Source organism: Amblyraja radiata, chromosome 33 (genome assembly GCF_010909765.2).
Source record: "Amblyraja radiata isolate CabotCenter1 chromosome 33, sAmbRad1.1.pri, whole genome shotgun sequence".
NCBI lineage: Eukaryota > Metazoa > Chordata > Chondrichthyes > Rajiformes > Rajidae > Amblyraja > Amblyraja radiata.
This window is the reverse complement of record NC_045988.1, coordinates 29,682,121-29,699,207: the sequence shown is the minus strand read 5'-3', so window position 1 is coordinate 29,699,207 and position 17,087 is coordinate 29,682,121. Positions and strand designations below refer to the sequence as shown.

Sequence of the window (17,087 nt, the reverse complement as noted above, 5' to 3'; positions counted from 1 at the left end):
GACTTACATACAGAAACTGGTGACCTCCTTGCCCAGAGAAGATCAACACTTGGATCTTGAGCAAAACGTAAAAGTGCTGGAGAAACTCACCGGGCCAGGGGGGAGGGGGGGGGTGGACAAGTGACGTTTCAGGTCGGGATGCTACCTGAGTGTATTAGGAGGGAGGAAATGAGCCGGGTGTGGGACAAAGTCTGGCAAATGATAGGTGGATACAGATAGGGAGGCGGGGGCTTGGTGGCAGGTAGGTAGACAATGGCCAGAGATGAAAAGGAGACAAAAGGGAATGAGAAAAGGAGGGGAGGAGTGAAATTTAAAGCCAGAGGGAGTGATGTAGATGGAAGAGAACAAGGGGTGAGGGAAAGAGTGGCGGGACAGTGAGAGAAATGGGTGTGCATAAGGCTGGGGGAAAGGGAGAGGAGTAGGGAGGTGTTAGTTAAAATTGGAGAAGTCAACGTTTATTCCATTGGGTTGTAAGCTACTAGAGCGGAATATGAGGTGCTGTTCCTCCAGTTACATTCGAATCTGACTGGAAGGTAGCAGGGCTAGAGTGAGTGTGTGAGTGAGTGTGTGAGTGAGTGTGTGAGGGAGTGTGTGAGTGAGTGCGTGAGTGAGTGGAGTGTGAGTGTGTGAGTGAGTGTGTGGAGTGTGAGTGTGTGAGTGAGTGAGTGTGTGTGAGTGTATGAGTGTGTGTGTGTGTGTGGAGAGTGAGTGTGAGTGAGTGTGTGAGGGAGTGCGTGAGTGAGTGCGTGAGTGAGTGTGTGTGGAGAGTGAGTGTGAGTGAGTGTGTGGAGTGTGAGGGAGTGTGTGAGTGAGTGCGTGAGTGAGTGGAGTGTGAGTGTGTGAGTGAGTGTGTGAGTGAGTGTGTGAGTGAGTGAGTGTGTGTGAGTGTGAGTGTGTGAGTGTGGAGAGCGCGGCAGAGTTAACATCTCAGGTCAATAAACTACCATCAGAATAATTTTTTTAATTTTAAAGAGAAGTTCCGACCAAGGGTTATTTGCCTGAACTGCGAAGTGTTCCTTTCTCCACAGACGCTGCCTGACCTGCTGAGTGATTGCAATGTTTTCTGTGTTTACTGCAGGTTTGCAGCAGCTGCACCTGTTAGTGCAGATGTACTGCAGTCAGTTGATCAGAGTGAAGAACAGTTGGATATGACAGGTTATGTAAAGGTCAAGTATTTTTAGCAGCGCTGCAGTAATTGAGGGAATGTGTTAGCCTGGAAGCAAGGAGAGGAACACAGTGGGAAATATTACAGCAGATGTACTGAGCCACTCACACAGGCACACACCTTCACAGCTCACCGGCAATGCTCTCTGCATTCAGGCATGAGTGAACATCTGTGTTAGTGGAGACTGTATGTGGAGGCTGGGAACAAACAGCTCTCCTGCAGAGCACAGACACCCTCCATGTACCTTCTGTCCTGAACATCCATGTCGGACGGAAGTCATGGTACACACAAGCTCCAGGGGATGTGAGAAAAGTTACCTGACAGACCCCACAGACAGACTGACTCTCTCTACGGAGTTTGTATGTTCCCCCCGTGACCCGCGCGGGTTTTCCCCGGGTGCTCCGGTTTCCTCCCACACTCCAAAGTTGTCAGGTTTGTAGGTTAATTAGTTTGGTATAATTGTAAATTGTCCCCAGTGTGTGTAGGATAGTGTTCGTGTGCGGGGATCGCTGGTCAGCGTGGACGGTGAGCCGAAGGGCCTGTTTCCGCACAGTATCGCTAAACTAATCTAAACTAAACGGAACTAAATCCACCCCTCCACATCTACGTAAGACCAAGAGCACCAAGGTCTGCTGGATTCCCATCACTTCCTGAAGTTAGTTCAATGTAATCTCTCCCCACACACAAAGATCAGGGATTCACAGAGTAGATGGGCCAAATGGCCTGTTTCTGCTGCTATGTCTATGGACAGCCCCATATGATGTGTGAGGTAGTTATGCTCCGGTGTGCTTGTCCTCAGAGGGCTGGCCTCTGTGAGTACAGCAGCCTCCATCTCCTGCTGTCGTTTGCTGCAGGACTTTCCCTTTGAAGGCCCTTTATCCAGGGGTTTGCTCCAGCCCTTTCCCAGCCCCTGGGCCCAGGAGGGCTGATCTCCAACCACAGCTACCTGCTCCGGCTGTAGTCAGCTCTCCTGCCCACCCAGGGGCAGCACTAGGCTGCAGTGTATCCATCCTCCCACTGCCATGTCCATGGTCCAGGGTGTTGGAACATGCTGGTAGTGAGGGCAGTAACGTAACCAGAATGCCGACACATGCTTACTTAGTTTCCGCAACATCAAATGATGAATCAAATGATTCCTCAAAGATGGGACAGTCATTTACACTTTCCCCATATGGGCTCTGAGTTATTTTTTTCAAAGAGAAATACAGCGTGGAAACAGGCCCTTATAAATTCATGTCACTGGAGCAATATTAGGCCACGAGTCTACTCCGCCATTCAATCATGGCTGATCTATCTTTCCCATCAGCCATGATCATATTGAATGGCGGTGCAGGCTCGAAGGGCCGAATGGCCTACTCCTGCACCTAATTTCTATGTTTCTATGTTTCTATGTTTCCCTCTCAACCCCATTCTCCTGCCTCCTCCCCTTAACCTTTGAGACAGATACTAATCAACAATTTGTCAACCTCCCCTTTAAAAACACCCAATGATTTGGCCATTGACTTGGAATTCCACAAATTCCACACTCTTTGGCGAAATAAATTCCTCCTCATCTCCTTTCCAAAGGTATGCCCTTTTATTATTTGGCCCATTGTGTCTGCACTGAATGTCAATTTACACAAATATAATCTAATCAGACTCAAGGAGGATCCTGGCCCAAAACATCACATATCCATGAACTCCAGAGATGCTGCCTGACCCGCTGAGATTTTGTAAACCAGCATCTGTGGTCCCTAGTATCTCCATTACTCTGATCCAATTTATTCTCCTCATATTGTCACCAACTCCCCCCAGATTCTACCACTCACCCCCACACTAGGGGTAATTTACAGAGGCCTACAAACCCGCATGTCTTTGAAATGTGGGAGGAAACCAGATGGAAATCCACAGGGAGAAGGTGCAAAACCTGCACAGATTGAACCCGAGGTCAGGATCAAACCTGGGTCACTAGCGATGTGAGGCAGCAGTTCTACCCACTGCACCACTGTGCCGCCCCTGGTCTGAGCATCCGAGGATCATTGGAGAACGTGCACCTTGACAGTTGCTACCTGTGGGACAGCATACTGAGTGGTCATAATTGTTCAGGTTGCCTTTGTCCCGGTTTGTATGTGGAGCAGAGAGATCTGGAGGAGATTACACTTCTTTGACCATTCCAGATCAGAGCCCAGAGGCACAGTAAAACTAACTGCCTCTGCCATCAAAGTATCATGAAAACATTTTTTTACAGATACATCATGGAAACTGGCCCTACGGCTCACCGAGTCCACACCGACCAACGATCCCCGCACATTAACACTATCCAACAAACTAGGAACAATTTACACTTATATCAAGACAATTAACCTACAAACCTGTACGTTTTTGGAGTGTGGGAGGAAACTGGAGATCCTGGAGAAAACCCACGCAGGTCATGGGGAGTATGTACAAACAGCACCGATTGTCAGGATCGAACCCGGGTTTCTGGTGCTGTAAGGCAGCAGCTTTACCGCTGTGCCACCGTGCCGCGCTAATTTGATTTGTTATGATATCAAGGAAATGTGATCTATAATGGCACAATGGTGACTGACAGCCAGACATCTGTACCACTGATCTGGAGACACGAGTTCAAATCCAAATGTGGCATTTGGCCATTTAAATTCAAATAATGTAATAAATATGGAATATTAAAATACAATCTAGTCTCAGTGAAAAAACTGTATTGTTGTTAACACCATCTGATCCATGAACCTCCTCCAGGAAAGGCACCAGCTGACCTTACCTGCACTACATGTGACCCCAGACCAATGCACTACAGAAATGCTGGAAATACTCCACCAGTTAGTCAGTACCTGCGGGGAAAGAAACAGGGTTCATCTTTAGCTTAAAAGAAAGGTCACAAAGTGCTGGAGTAACTCAGCGGGTTAGGCAGCATCTCTGGAGATGCATGGATAGGTGGCGTTTACAGTCTGAAGAAAGATCCCGACAAGAAACGTCACATATGCATGTTCTTTTAGCTTAGTTTTAGTTTAATTTAGTTTAGAGAACCGGAGCGGAAACAGGCCATTCAGTAGCTGTCGAGTGTACTGCCCATAGCAGTGCGGCATAGAGACCGAGATCAGTCTGCACACAGGTATAGTTTTAGTTTTATAGTTTAGTTTAGAGATACAGCATAGAAACAGGTCCTTCGCCCCACCGAGTCCAAGCGTACCATCGATCACCCGTTCACACTAGTTCTATGTTATTAGTTTCTCATCCACTCTCCACACACTAGGGACAATTTACAGAGGGCCAATTAAACTACAAACCCGCACGTCTTTGTGAAACCGGAGCACCCAGAGGAAACCCACGCGGTTACAGGAAGACCATTCAAACTCCACACACAGACAGCACCCAAGTTCATGATCGAACCCAGGTCTCTGGCGCTATGAGGCAGCAGGTCTCCCAGCTGCACTCCTGTGCCACATAAGTAGTGGCCCTTCCAAATCTCTCTATGTCTTACACCAGTATAATGCCCTGATATAGCGCCCGTGACATTAGCAAATTTGCAGATGACACAAAACTGGGTGGCAGTGTGAACTGTGAGGAGGGTGTTATGAGAATGCAGGGTGACTTGGACAGGTTGGGGGAGTGGCCAGATGCATGGCAGGTGAAGTTTAATGCGGATAAATATGAGGTTATCCACTTTGGTAGCAAAAACAGGAAGGCAGATTACTACCTAAATGGCGTCAAGTTGGGAAAAGGAGAAGTACAACGGGATCTGGGGGTCCTCGTACATCAGTCTATGAAAGTAAGCATGCAGGTACAGAAAGCAGTGAAGAAAGCGAATGGCATGTTGGCCTTTATAACAAGAGGAATCGAATATAGGAGCAAAAAGGTCCTTCTGCAGGTGTACTGAGCCCTAGTGAGACCACACCTGCAGTATTGTGTGCAGTTTTGGTCACCTTTGGAGGAAGGACATTCTTGCTATTGAGCGAGGGCAGCATAGGTTTACAAGGTTAATTCCCGGGATGGCGGGACTGTCATATGCTGAGAGAATGGAGTAGCTGGGCTTGTACACTCTGGAGTTTAGAAGGATGAGAGGAAATCTCATTGAAACGTATAAGATTGTTAAGGGTTTAGACATGCTACAGGCAGGAAACATGTTCCCGATGTTGGCGGAGTCCAGAACCAGGGGCCAAAGTTTAAGAATAAGGGGTAAGCCATTTAGAACGGAGACGAGGAAACACCTTTTCTCACAGTGAGTGGTGAGTGTGTGGAATTCTCTGCCTCAGAGGGCGGTGGAGGCAGGTTCTTTGGATGCTTTCAAGAGAGAGCTAGATAGGGCTCTTAAAGACAGTGTAGTCAGGGGATATGGGGAGAAGGCAGGAACGGGGTACTGATCGGGGATGATCAGCCATGATCACATTGAATGGCAGTGCTGGCTCGAAGCGCCGAATGGCCTACTTCTGCACCTATTGTCTATTGTCTATTGACCAGAAATTTCATAAGTTCATACGTTATTGGAAAAGCCTTAGGCCATTTGGCCCATCAAGTCTACTCTGCCATTCAATCATGGTGGATCTATCTTTGCCACTCAACCCCATTCTCCTGAAAATTTTCCATAACCCCTGATATCTTTACTACACAAGAATCTGTTACTCCAACTTCAAAATATTAATTGCCTTGGCCTCCATCACCATCTGTAATAACGATTCACCATCCTCTGACTAAAGACATTCCGACTCATCTCCTTTCTAAAGGTAATTGAGGCTGTAGCCTCTGGTCCTAGACTCTCCCCCTAGTGGAAATATCCTCTCCCACTCAATCCAGGCCTTTCATTCTTCAAAATAGTGAAATGTCAGCAATTCCTTCACCCACAGTAGCTGCCCGGCCCTTCTGAGTTCCTCCAGCAGATTGTTTGTTGTCTAGATTCCTGCATCTGCAGTCTCTTGAGTCTCCACACACCGTTGCAGCATGATCAGATACTGAAGATACTCAAAATGCTGGAGTAACTCAGCATCTCTGGAGAGAAGGAATGGGTGACATTTCGGGTCGAGACCCTTCTTCAGATGCTGAAGTTGCTTTTCTCACAGCACTGTGGAAATGCCTTTGTGTAGGTGATGGAGAGTCGGGTCTCTAACCCTTGGTTTGAGAATTTCAGACGTGACTCGCCACAACCTGCATAAAGCTAAGCCTTGCTGAGCTTTCATTAATAGAGGGGTCCACAATATTGCCGTCATCTATCCCAGGGTGCGGCACTTTCAGGTGGGACATTGGAGCGAGTAAAAGGGGAGGAGGTATTGCACTGTCAATCAATCATTGCATGAATTCAGGATTGAGGGAGGGTATGTTCAAAACTTCTTCTAGGAGCAAAATGAGGCCATTCGGCCCATCAAGTCTACTCCGCCATTCAATCATGGCTGATCTATCTCTTCCTCATAACCTCATTCTCCTGCCTTCTCCCCATAACCCCTAACACCTGTACTAATAACGAATCTCTCAATCTCTGCCTTAAAAATATCCAGTGACTTGGCCTCCGCCCGCCATCTGTGACAATGAATTCTTCGACGGCTTCTCCAATGTGCCGAACAGGGAGATTAGGAACAAAAAGGGGTGTTGTCCCTTTGCTGGTGGCGTGCTGCTGACCTCCAAAAGGAGATAGAGAAGCAGATATGCTAACAGATATCAGGGGGATACAATACAAATAGTTATTGTACTGGGGCATTTCAAATTCCCAAATATTAATAGGAAGAGGATATTTTGACGTGTTCATGAGAGCATTTTGTCATAGTATGTAGATAGATCAATGAGATCAATCAATATTGGACCCTGGGGAATGTGCAAGTGAAGGGAAAATCAGGAGAGGATCATTTTTGAAATAATGCCAACGACACCGTACAGTTTGGAGATAGTACTTAAGGCAGAGATAGATAGATTCTTCATTAGTACGGTGTCAAGGGTTATGGGGAGATGGCAGGAGAATAGGGTTAGGAGGGAAAGATAGATCAGCCATGATCGAATGGTGGAGTAGACTCGATGGGCTGAATGGCCTAATTTTCTCTTATCACTTATGACCTATGACCTTATAGTGTCCACAACATGATGCAGTTTTGAAATAGTACCAGTAACACAATATATTTTGAAGGGTAGGGGTAGACAAGTAATAAAGGTCTTACATTGGGTTAAGGCCAATTTCACTAGCAATAGGGAAGACTTGATAAAGGTAGACTGACATCTACAACATCTATCTGCAGTTAAGTCACCATCTGCACAGGGGCAAGTGTTCACAGGAGGAATAACAAGAGTTCAGGGACATTTGAAAGAGTAAAGGTCAGAGGTTACAGGTACAGAGATCCCCTAATGCTACATAATTCCCACCTGCCTGCGCTTGACCCATATCCCCCTAAACCTATCCGAGCCTAATCCTCCTAAACCAATCCTATCCACCAAAAAAAATATGCAGATATGGAGGGTTGTACAAAGGTGAGGAATGGAAACATAGAATACATATATGTGGGTGGCACAGTGACACAGCAGTAAAGTGGTTGCCTTACAGCACTTATAGCTGCACAGGTTAATTGGCTTGGTATAAATGTAAATTGTCCCGGGTGTGTGTAGGATAGTGTTAATGTGCAGGGAACGCTGGTCTGTATGGTCTTGGTAGGTCGAAAGTTGAAAAAGGTGCGGAGAAGATTTACGAGGATATTCCAGGACTTGAGGACCTGAGTTATGGGGAGGTGTTGAGCAGGCTGGGGCTTTATTCCTTGGAGCACAGGAGGATGAGGAGTGATCTTATGGAGGTGTATAAGATCATGAGAAGAATAGATGGGGTAGATGCATAGAGCCTTTTACCCAGAGTAGGGAATCAAGAACCAGAGGATATAGGTTTAAGGTGAGAGGGGAAACAAATAATGGAAACTCGTCGGCAACTTTTCCACACAAATGTTGGTGGGCATAATGAACGAGGTGCTAGAGGAATTACTGGAAGCAGGTACTATCACAATATTTAAAAGACATTTGGGCAGGGACATGGAAAGGAAAGGTTTAGAAGAATATGAACAAAATGCATGCAGGTGGGACTAGTATAGATGGGACATGTTGGTTGTCGTGTGCAGGTTGGGTTTCCATGCTGTATGACTCTATGACTGTGCCTGGGAGAATGGGATTCATTCCAGGCTTCTACAGGAGGCGAGCGAAGTGATTGTGGTATTCTGGCAGAGTTTTTTAAATTTTCACCAATCACAGGTAATACCCAGATGACTGGAGGACAACAGAATGAGGTCTCCCTTCACAAGAAGGGCAGCAGAGTTATGTGAAGGAAAAAACTGCAGATGCTGGTTTAAATCGAAGGTTGACACAAAATGCTGGATTAACTCAGCGCGACAGGCAGCATCTCTGGAGAGAAGGAATGGGAGAAGTTTCGGGTCGAGACCCTTCTTCAGACTGGACGGGATAGAGATAGAACGTAGTCGGAGACAGTAAGACTGGTGGGAGAACAGGGATGGAAAGGGGATGGAGAGAGAGGGAAAGCAAGGACTATTTGAAGTTAGAGAAGTCAATGTAAGCTGCCCAAGCGAAATACGAGGCACTGTTCCTCCAATTTGCGTTGGGCCTCAATTTTACAATGGAGGAGGCCCAGGACAGAAAGGTCAGATTGGGAATGGGAGGGGGAGTCATAAGTGCTGAGCAACCGGGAGATCAGATAGGTTAAGGCAGACTGAGCGGAGGTGTTCAGCGAAACGATCGCCGAGCCTGCGCTTGTTCTCGCCGATGTACAGAAGCTGACACCTGGAACAGCGGATACAGTAGATGAGGTTGGAGGAGGTGCAAGTGAACCTCTGCCTCACCTGAAAAGACTGTCAGGGTCCTTGGATGGAGTCGAGGGGGGGAGGTAAAAGGACAGGTGTTGCATCTCCAGCGGTTGCAGGGGAAAGTACCTGGGGAGGGGGTGGTTTGAATGGGAAGGGACAAGTTGACCAGGGAGTTGCGGAGGGAGCGGTCTCTGCGGAAAGCAGAAAGGGGTGGAGTTAGGAAGATGTGGCCAGTTGTGGGATCCCGTTGGAGGTGGCGAAAGTGTTGGAGGATTATATGCTGTATGCGACGGCTGATGGGGTGGAAGGTGAGGTCAAGGGGGACTCTGTCCTTGTTGTGAATGGAGGGAGGTGGAACATGAGCGGAGCTATGGGATATCGAGGAGACCCTAGTGAGAGCCTCATCTATAATGGAAGAGGGAACCCCCCGTTTCCTAAAGAATGAAGACATCTCCGATGATCCAGTATGGAAAACCTCATCGCGGGCGCAGATGCGGCGTAGACGGAGGAATTGGGAGTAGGGGGATAGAGTCTTTACAGGAAGCACGGTGGGAAGAAGTGTAGTCTAGATAGCTATGGGAGTCAGTAGGCTTGTAGTAGATGTCGGTCAATAATCTGTTTCCTGTGATGGAGACGGTGAGATATAGAAACGGTAGGGAGATGTCGGAGATGGTCCAAGTGAATTTGAGTGCAGGATGAAAATTAGTTGTGAAGTTGATGAAGTCAGTGAGTTTTGCATGTGTGCAGGAGGTAACACCGATGCAGTCGTCAATGTAGTGGAGGTAGAGTTTGGGGATAGGGCCAGTGCATGCCTGGAACAGTGATTGTTCAACGTACCCCACAAAGAGGAAGGCATAGCTGGGGCCCATATGAGTGCCAATAGCTGCGCCTTGGATTTGGAGGATGTGGGAGGAGTCGAATGAGAAGTTGTTGAGTGTGAGGACCAGCTCTGCTTGGCGGAGGAGAGTATTAGTAGACGGAAATTGGCTGGTTCTGCAGTCGAGGAAGAAACGGAGGGCTTTAAGACCTTCCTGGTGGGGGATGGAAGTGTAGAGTGACTGGACATCCATGGTGAAGATTGGTGAGTGGGGGCCTGGGAAAATGAAGTCGTTGAAGAGACGAAGGATATGCCTGCTATCTATAGATCTGCGAGCCGAGTGTCAGTGGGGGAGAAGATAATGGAATAAATACTGAGGGCCAGGATTAATGATCAATTGGAAAGACAGGAACTAATCCAAGACAGCAAACCTAGCTCTGTCAAGGGAAGTTCCTGTCTGACAAAAATAATTGACTTCCGTGAAGAAATAATAATGTCTATAAGAACATAGACCATAGAATACTATGGGGTCTGAAGAAGATTCTCGACCTGAAATCTCCAGAGATGCTGCCCATCCCGCCGAGATACTCCAGCTTTTTGTGTCTATCTTCTTGATAGAATAGTATGGCACAGGAACAGGCCCTTCAGCCCACAACATCTGTGCCAAATACGATGTCAAGACCAACTCTTATCTGCCTGCACATAATCGATATCCCTCCATTATCCATGCACCTATCCAAAAGTCTCTTAAAGACCTCTATCGTATCTGCTTCCACCATAACCCCTGGCAGCGCATCCCAGGCACCCACCACCCTCTGTTTAAAACAACCTGCCCCGCACATATTTGAACTTTGACCCTCTCACCTTAAAGCTATACCCTCTAGTATGTGATATTTCCACCCTGGGAAAAAGACTCAGACTGTCAACCCTACCTAGGCCTCCCATAACTTTATCTGATTCTCCACTAAAATTCCAGTATTCCAGAGAAAACAATCAAAGCCTTTCCAACCCTGTAGCTAATAACCCCAAAATCCAGACATCATTCTGGTAAACCACCTCTTTACCCTTTCAAGAACCTTCACATCCTTACTATAATGGGACAACCAGAACTGTATACAATACTCCAAATGCGGACTAATCAATGCCCAATAAAGCTGTATCTGACCTTGACTATCATACTCAATGCCTCGACCAATGAAGGCAAGCATACCATGTGCTTAAGACAGACACAATTTGCTGGAGTAACTCAGTGGGTCAGGCAGCATCTCTGGAGAAAAAGTTTAGTTCAGTTTAGTTCAGAGATGCAGCACGGAAACAGGTCCTTCGGCCCTCTGAGTGAGCGCCGACCAGTGATCCTCGCAGACCAGCAGCTTCCTGCACACTAGGGGACAATTTACAACTTTATCCAGCCAATGAGGCCATAGTCAGGATCGAACCCGGGGCTCTGGCACTGTAAGGCAACAACTCTAACGCTGCACCACCGTGCCGCCCATAAAAGGATGGGTGACATTTCGGGTTGGGACCCTTCTTCAGACATCCCAACCTGAAATGTCATCCATTCTTTTACTCCAGAGATGCTGCCTGACTCGCTTCATTACACCAGCACTTTATATCTAGTATCTTCGGTATGAACCAGAATCTGCAGTTCCTTCCTACACATACCATCTGCCTACTCCCCCATCTCTGTCCTGTTTTACCTTGTGCTAAATATTCTGCATCCACTAATCCAATGTACTTTCCCACCAGGAATGACCTGCCAGGCCCGCAGCTCCTACTCTGACTCCGAGGTCCTCTGGGGCCATCGCTTCACCCCTGTGCTAACCCTCGAGAAGGATTTCTACGAAGTGGATTACAACAGTTTCCACGAGACGTACGAGACTAACTCCCCGACCTGCAGCGCGAAAGAAGTGTATGACATGCTGAGGGCAGGACGCGCTCTGTCCGAGATCTCCTTGCTAAACCTGCCCGATGAGGTGGCTGCCAAAGATACTGGTGGAGAAAACTGCAACACAAACTGCCCCACAGCTCAGCCAGTGGACTCCAAACCATTCCCCCTCACTGAAGAGTACTGCACAGGGTTCTCGGCTCAATTCGTACAAGGCCTTGAGGAGGCTCAGAAACTCTAGAGGAGCCTGGCTCCAGCGAGCCTGGTGATTCAACCTGTTGTCACCGTTCAGCCACTGACATCCCAAACCAGTGATCTACCATGTGAGCAGGACTGAGATGTACATTCGAGGTCCTCACCATTATCCCCATGGCGTGCACTGCGGATTTTAGTTAGCGAGCGGGCTGTGTCATTTGTACATAATGAATAAACATTACCATCCATTATCTGGCAGTCTGCTTATTGTTGTAACTGCTGCTATACATGTTTGATATTTGCTTTTGGGAACTTTTTGCGCTAGGGAGACACGGTGGTGTAGCGGTAGAGTTGCTGCCTTGCATCGCTTACAGCGCCAAAGACCCAGGTTCAATCCTGACTATGGGTGCTGTCTGTGCGGAGTTTGTACGTTCGCCCCATGACCTCGTGGATTTTCTCTGAGATCTTTCCATACTCCAAAGACGTACAGGTTTGTAGGTTAATTGGCTTGGTATAAATGTAAAATTGGCAATTGAAAAAGTTAATGAGGGCAAAGACATAGACATTATCTATATGACTTCAGCAAAGCATTTGAAAAGGTTGGTACACAAATGTGCTGGAGAAACTCAGCGGGTGCAGCAGCATCTATGGAGTGAAGGAGATAGGGAACGTTTCGGGCCGAAACCCTTCTTCAGATTCAAATTCAAATTCAAAACATTTGAAAAGGTTGGCATGGTAGGCTGCTCTGGAAGGTTAAATCCCATGGGATGATGCAAGGTGAGATAGCCGACAGGATAGAGAATTGGCTTCATGGAAGAAAGCAGAGGATGATGGTGGAAGGTTGCTTTTCCTGCTGGGGGCCTGTGACTAGTAGTGTGTCTCAGGATTTGGTGCTGGGCTTGTCACTGTTTGTGGTTATATCAACAATTTGGATGAGTTTGTACAAAGCATGATTAGTAAGTTTGACGATGAGACGCAAGTGGATGGCATTGTAGATAGCAAAGATGGTTATCAGAAATTGCATGAGGGTAAAGCAATGGATGTGGACTTCAGTAAGGCCTTTGACAAGGTTCCTCATGGAAGGTTGGTTAAGAAGGTTCAATGGTTGGGTATTAATGGTGGAGTAGCAAGATGGATTCAACAGTGGCTGAATGGGATATGCCAGAGAGTAATGGTGGATGGTTGTTTGTCAGGTTGGAGGCCAGTGACGAGTGGGGTGCCACAGGGATCTGTGTTGGGTCCACTGTTGTTTGTCATGTACATCAATGATCTGGACGATGGTGTGGTAAATTGGATTAGTAAGTATGCAGATGATACTAAGATAGGTGGGGTTGCGGGTAATGAAGTAGAGTTTCAAAGTCTACAGAGAGATTTATGCCAGTTGGAAGAGTGGGCTGAAAGATGGCAGATGGAGTTTAATGCTGATAAGTGTGAGGTGCTACATCTTGGCAGGACAAATCAAAATAGGACGTACATGGTAAATGGTAGGGAATTGAAGAATGTAGGTGAACAGAGGGATCTGGGAATAACTGTGCACAGTTCCATGAAAGTGGAATCTCATGTAGATAGGGTGGTAAAGAAAGCTTTTGGTGTGCTGGCCTTTATAAATCAGAGCATTGAGTATAGAAGTTGGGATGTAATGTTAAAATTGTACAAGGCATTGGTGAGGCCAATTCTGGAGTATGGTGTACAATTTTGGTCGCCTAATTATAGGAAGGATGTCAACAAAATAGAGAGAGTACAGAGGAGATTTACTAGAATGTTGCCTGGGTTTCAGCAACTAAGTTACAGAGAAAGGTTGAACAAGTTAGGGCTTTATTCTTTGGAGCGCAAAAGGTTAAGGGGGGACTTGATAGAGGTTTTTAAAATGATGAGAGGGATAGACAGAGTTGACGTGGAAAAGCTTTTCCCACTGAGAGTAGGGAAGATTCAAACAAGGGGACATGACTTGAGAATTAAGGGACTGAAGTTTAGGGGTAACATGAGGGGGAACTTCTTTACTCAGAGAGTGGTAGCTGTGTGGAATGAGCTTCCAGTGAAGGTGGTGGAGGCAGGTTCGTTTTTATCATTTAAAAATAAATTGGATAGTTATATGGATGGGAAAGGAATGGAGGGTTATGGTCTGTGCGCAGGTATATGGGACTAGGGGAGATTATGTGTTCGGCACGGACTAGAAGGGTCGAGATGGCCTGTTTCCGTGCTGTAATTGTTATATGGTTATTATATGGTTAAAGTGAGATATGCATGGAGTTGATGGAGAGGGAACATTGTCTGTGTAGATACAAAATACTGCAGGAACTCAGCGGGTGAGGCAGTATCTATGGAGAGAAGGAATAGATTTGGGTCGAGACTCTTCTTCAGACCATGAAGAAGGGTCTTCAGAGTCTGGACGGGTCTCAAACCAAAATGTCGCCTATTCCTTCTCTCCATAGATACTGCCTCCCCACTGAGTTCCTGCAGCATATTGTATCTACCTTTGATGTTACCAGCATCAGCAGTTCTTTCTTAAACATTAACTGTGTGATGTTCTGGGCTGTTTCCACAACTTTCTACAAGTTCTTGCAGTCTTGGATAGATCACGCTACCTCCTCCTTCTCCCACCGTGCCTCTTGCAAGGATGCCATCCATCACTCGCAATTTCTCCATCTCCGTTGCATCTTCACCCAAGATATGTCTCCAGGACACCAGAGATATCCTCTTTCTTTAGAAAAGGTACTTTCCCCCTGCTATCGCAGATGGATCCCTCACCCACGTCTCCCCTGTGTCCACAGTTCTGCTCTCACTTCCCCTCCCCCCCAGACAGAACAAGGATAGAGTACTCTGGTCCTCACCTTTTATCCCACCAGCTTCCACATACAATGCATCATCCTCCGACATTTCCCTCACCTCCCATGTGATCCCACCATCAGTCACATCTGCCTATCCCCACCTCTTTCGACCTTCCACAGAGACCATTGGCTCTACAACTCTGATCAGCTTGCCTGAGATACATTTTGCATTCTTTCTCTGCCTCTGTCCGTCAGTCCACCTGTCCGTCAGTCTACCAGCCTGCCTAAATGTCTACCTGTTTGTATGTTGTTAAAGAAAACTTTAAAACACACCACAAAGGTCAGACAAAGCAGTCAATACATTATTAAGAGCCATCAAATACAGTGATCACTGGGAGCAATCTAGGAGACTAATTCTAGGAGAACAAAGATTAATCTACTTCTGATATACAGAATTTTCCTTTGATGTATTGGTTACTGCACAGAGAGTGGTGAATCTGTGGAATTCTCTGCCACAGAAGGTAGTTGAGGCCAGTTCATTGGCTATATTTAAGAGGGAGTTAGATGTGGCCCTTGTGGGTAAAGGGATCAGGAGGTATGGGTGAAGGCAGGGATGGGATACTGAGTTGGATGATCAGCCATGATCATATCGAATGGCGGTGCAGGCTCGAAGGGCCGAATGGCCTACTCCTGTACCTATTTTCTATGTTTCTATGTTTCTATGTAATACAGTGTGGAAACAGGCCCTTCAGCCTAACTTGTCCACACCGGCCAACATGTCCCACCAACGTCTTATACAACTGCAACATCACCTCCCAACTTTTATACTCAAGGCTCTGACTGATGAAGGCCTTTTTGAACACAAATCAGGCATTTAAGCATTTTTCCTTCTTTCAAATGATCTTATAACAACAATTATAAATCATACACCTCCAAACAATACAGATCAGTAAACACAACCCAATTTTACCTCCTGTTACTGTTTCAATCTCTTTTTATTGTTTTACGATTGCCATTTGTCCTTTGACAACAGAGTCCCCAAATCTCTGTAATTCCCACAACAGGCTCTTACAGCCATGTCTCAGTTGTGGGAATTACAGAGACATGGCTGCAAGAAGAACGGAGCCATCCGTCCTATCAAAAAGACAGACAGGTGAGCTGAGGGGATGGGGTGGTTCTGTTGGTAAGGAAGGAAATTCAGTCCCTTGCGAGGGTTGACATAGAATCAGAAGATGTAGTCATTGTGGATAGAACTGAGAAATTGTAAAGGTAAAAGGACCCTAATGGGAGTTATCTACAGGCCCTCAAACAATAGCCTGGAGATAGGTTGTATCAGGAGTTAAAATTAGCATGAAAAGAAGGTACGGTGGTTATGGGAGATTTCAACATGCAGGTAGACTGGGAAAATCAGATTGGTACTGGACCCCAAGAAAGGGAGTTTGTATATTGCCTCCGAGGTGGATTCTTAGAGCAGCTTGCACTGGAGTCTACCAGGGTATAAGACAATTCTGGATTTAATGTTGTGCAATGAACCGGATTTGATAAAGGGAACTCAAGGTAAAGGAAACATTAGAAGGTAGTGGCCATAGTATGTTTTAATCTGCAATTTGAGAGGGAGACGGTAAAATCGGAAGTGTCAGTATTGCAGTTGAGCAAAGGGGACTATGTTGGCATGAGGGAGGAGCTGGCCAAAGTTGACTGGAAAGGGACACTAGCAGGGATGACGATGGAACAGCAATGGCAGGTGTTTCTGGGGATAATCCAGAAGATGCAGGGTCATTTCATTCCAAAGAGGAAGAAAGATTCTAAGGGGAGTAAGGGCTGACAAGGGAAGACAAGGACAGTAGAAAACTAAAAGAGAAGACGTATAACATAGCAAAGATGTGCGGGAAGCCAGAGGAATGGGTAAAATTTAAAGAACAACAGAAGGTAACTAAAAAGGCAATATGGGGAGAAAAGATGAAGTATGAAGGTTAGCTAGCCAAGAATATAAAGGAGGATAGTAAAAGCTTCTTTAGGTATGTGAAGAGGAAAAAATTTGTTACGACAAATGTTGGTCCCTTGAAGACAAAACAGGTGAATATATTATGGGGAACAAGGAAATGGCAGATGAGTTGAACAGGTCTTTTGGTTCTGCCTTCACTAAGGAAGACACAAACAATCTCCCAGATGTACTGGGGGCAGAGGACCTAGGGTGTCGGAGAAACTGAAGGAAATTCACATTAATCAGGAAATGGTGTTGGGTAGGCTGATTGTACTGAAGGCTGATAAATCCCCAGGGCCTGACAGTCTGCATCCCAGGGTACTAAAAGAGGTGGCTCTAGAAATCGTGGACGCATTGGTGATCATTTTCCAATGTTCTAGAGATTCTGGATCAGTTCCTATGGATTGGTGTAGCTAATGTTATCCCACTTTTCAAGAAAGGAGGAAGAGAGAAAACAGGGAATTATAGACCAGTTAGCCTGACATCGGTGGTGGGGAAGAAGCT

General features: G+C 46.5%; 1 protein-coding gene across 2 annotated transcripts in view; it reads left to right on the top strand.

Annotated features, from left to right (window-relative positions):
* Window positions 1-12,082, top strand: part of kcnj5 (potassium inwardly rectifying channel subfamily J member 5) — a 59,054-nt gene extending 46,972 nt beyond the window's left edge. For both annotated transcript variants that reach the window (XM_033049578.1, XM_033049577.1), the window contains exon 4: window positions 11,498-12,082. In XM_033049578.1, the coding sequence (XP_032905469.1) occupies window positions 11,498-11,877 (380 nt within the window). In that variant the 3' untranslated portion in view covers window positions 11,878-12,082. The remainder of the gene's footprint in view (window positions 1-11,497) is intronic.
* Window positions 12,083-17,087: the final 5,005 nt, after the last annotated feature.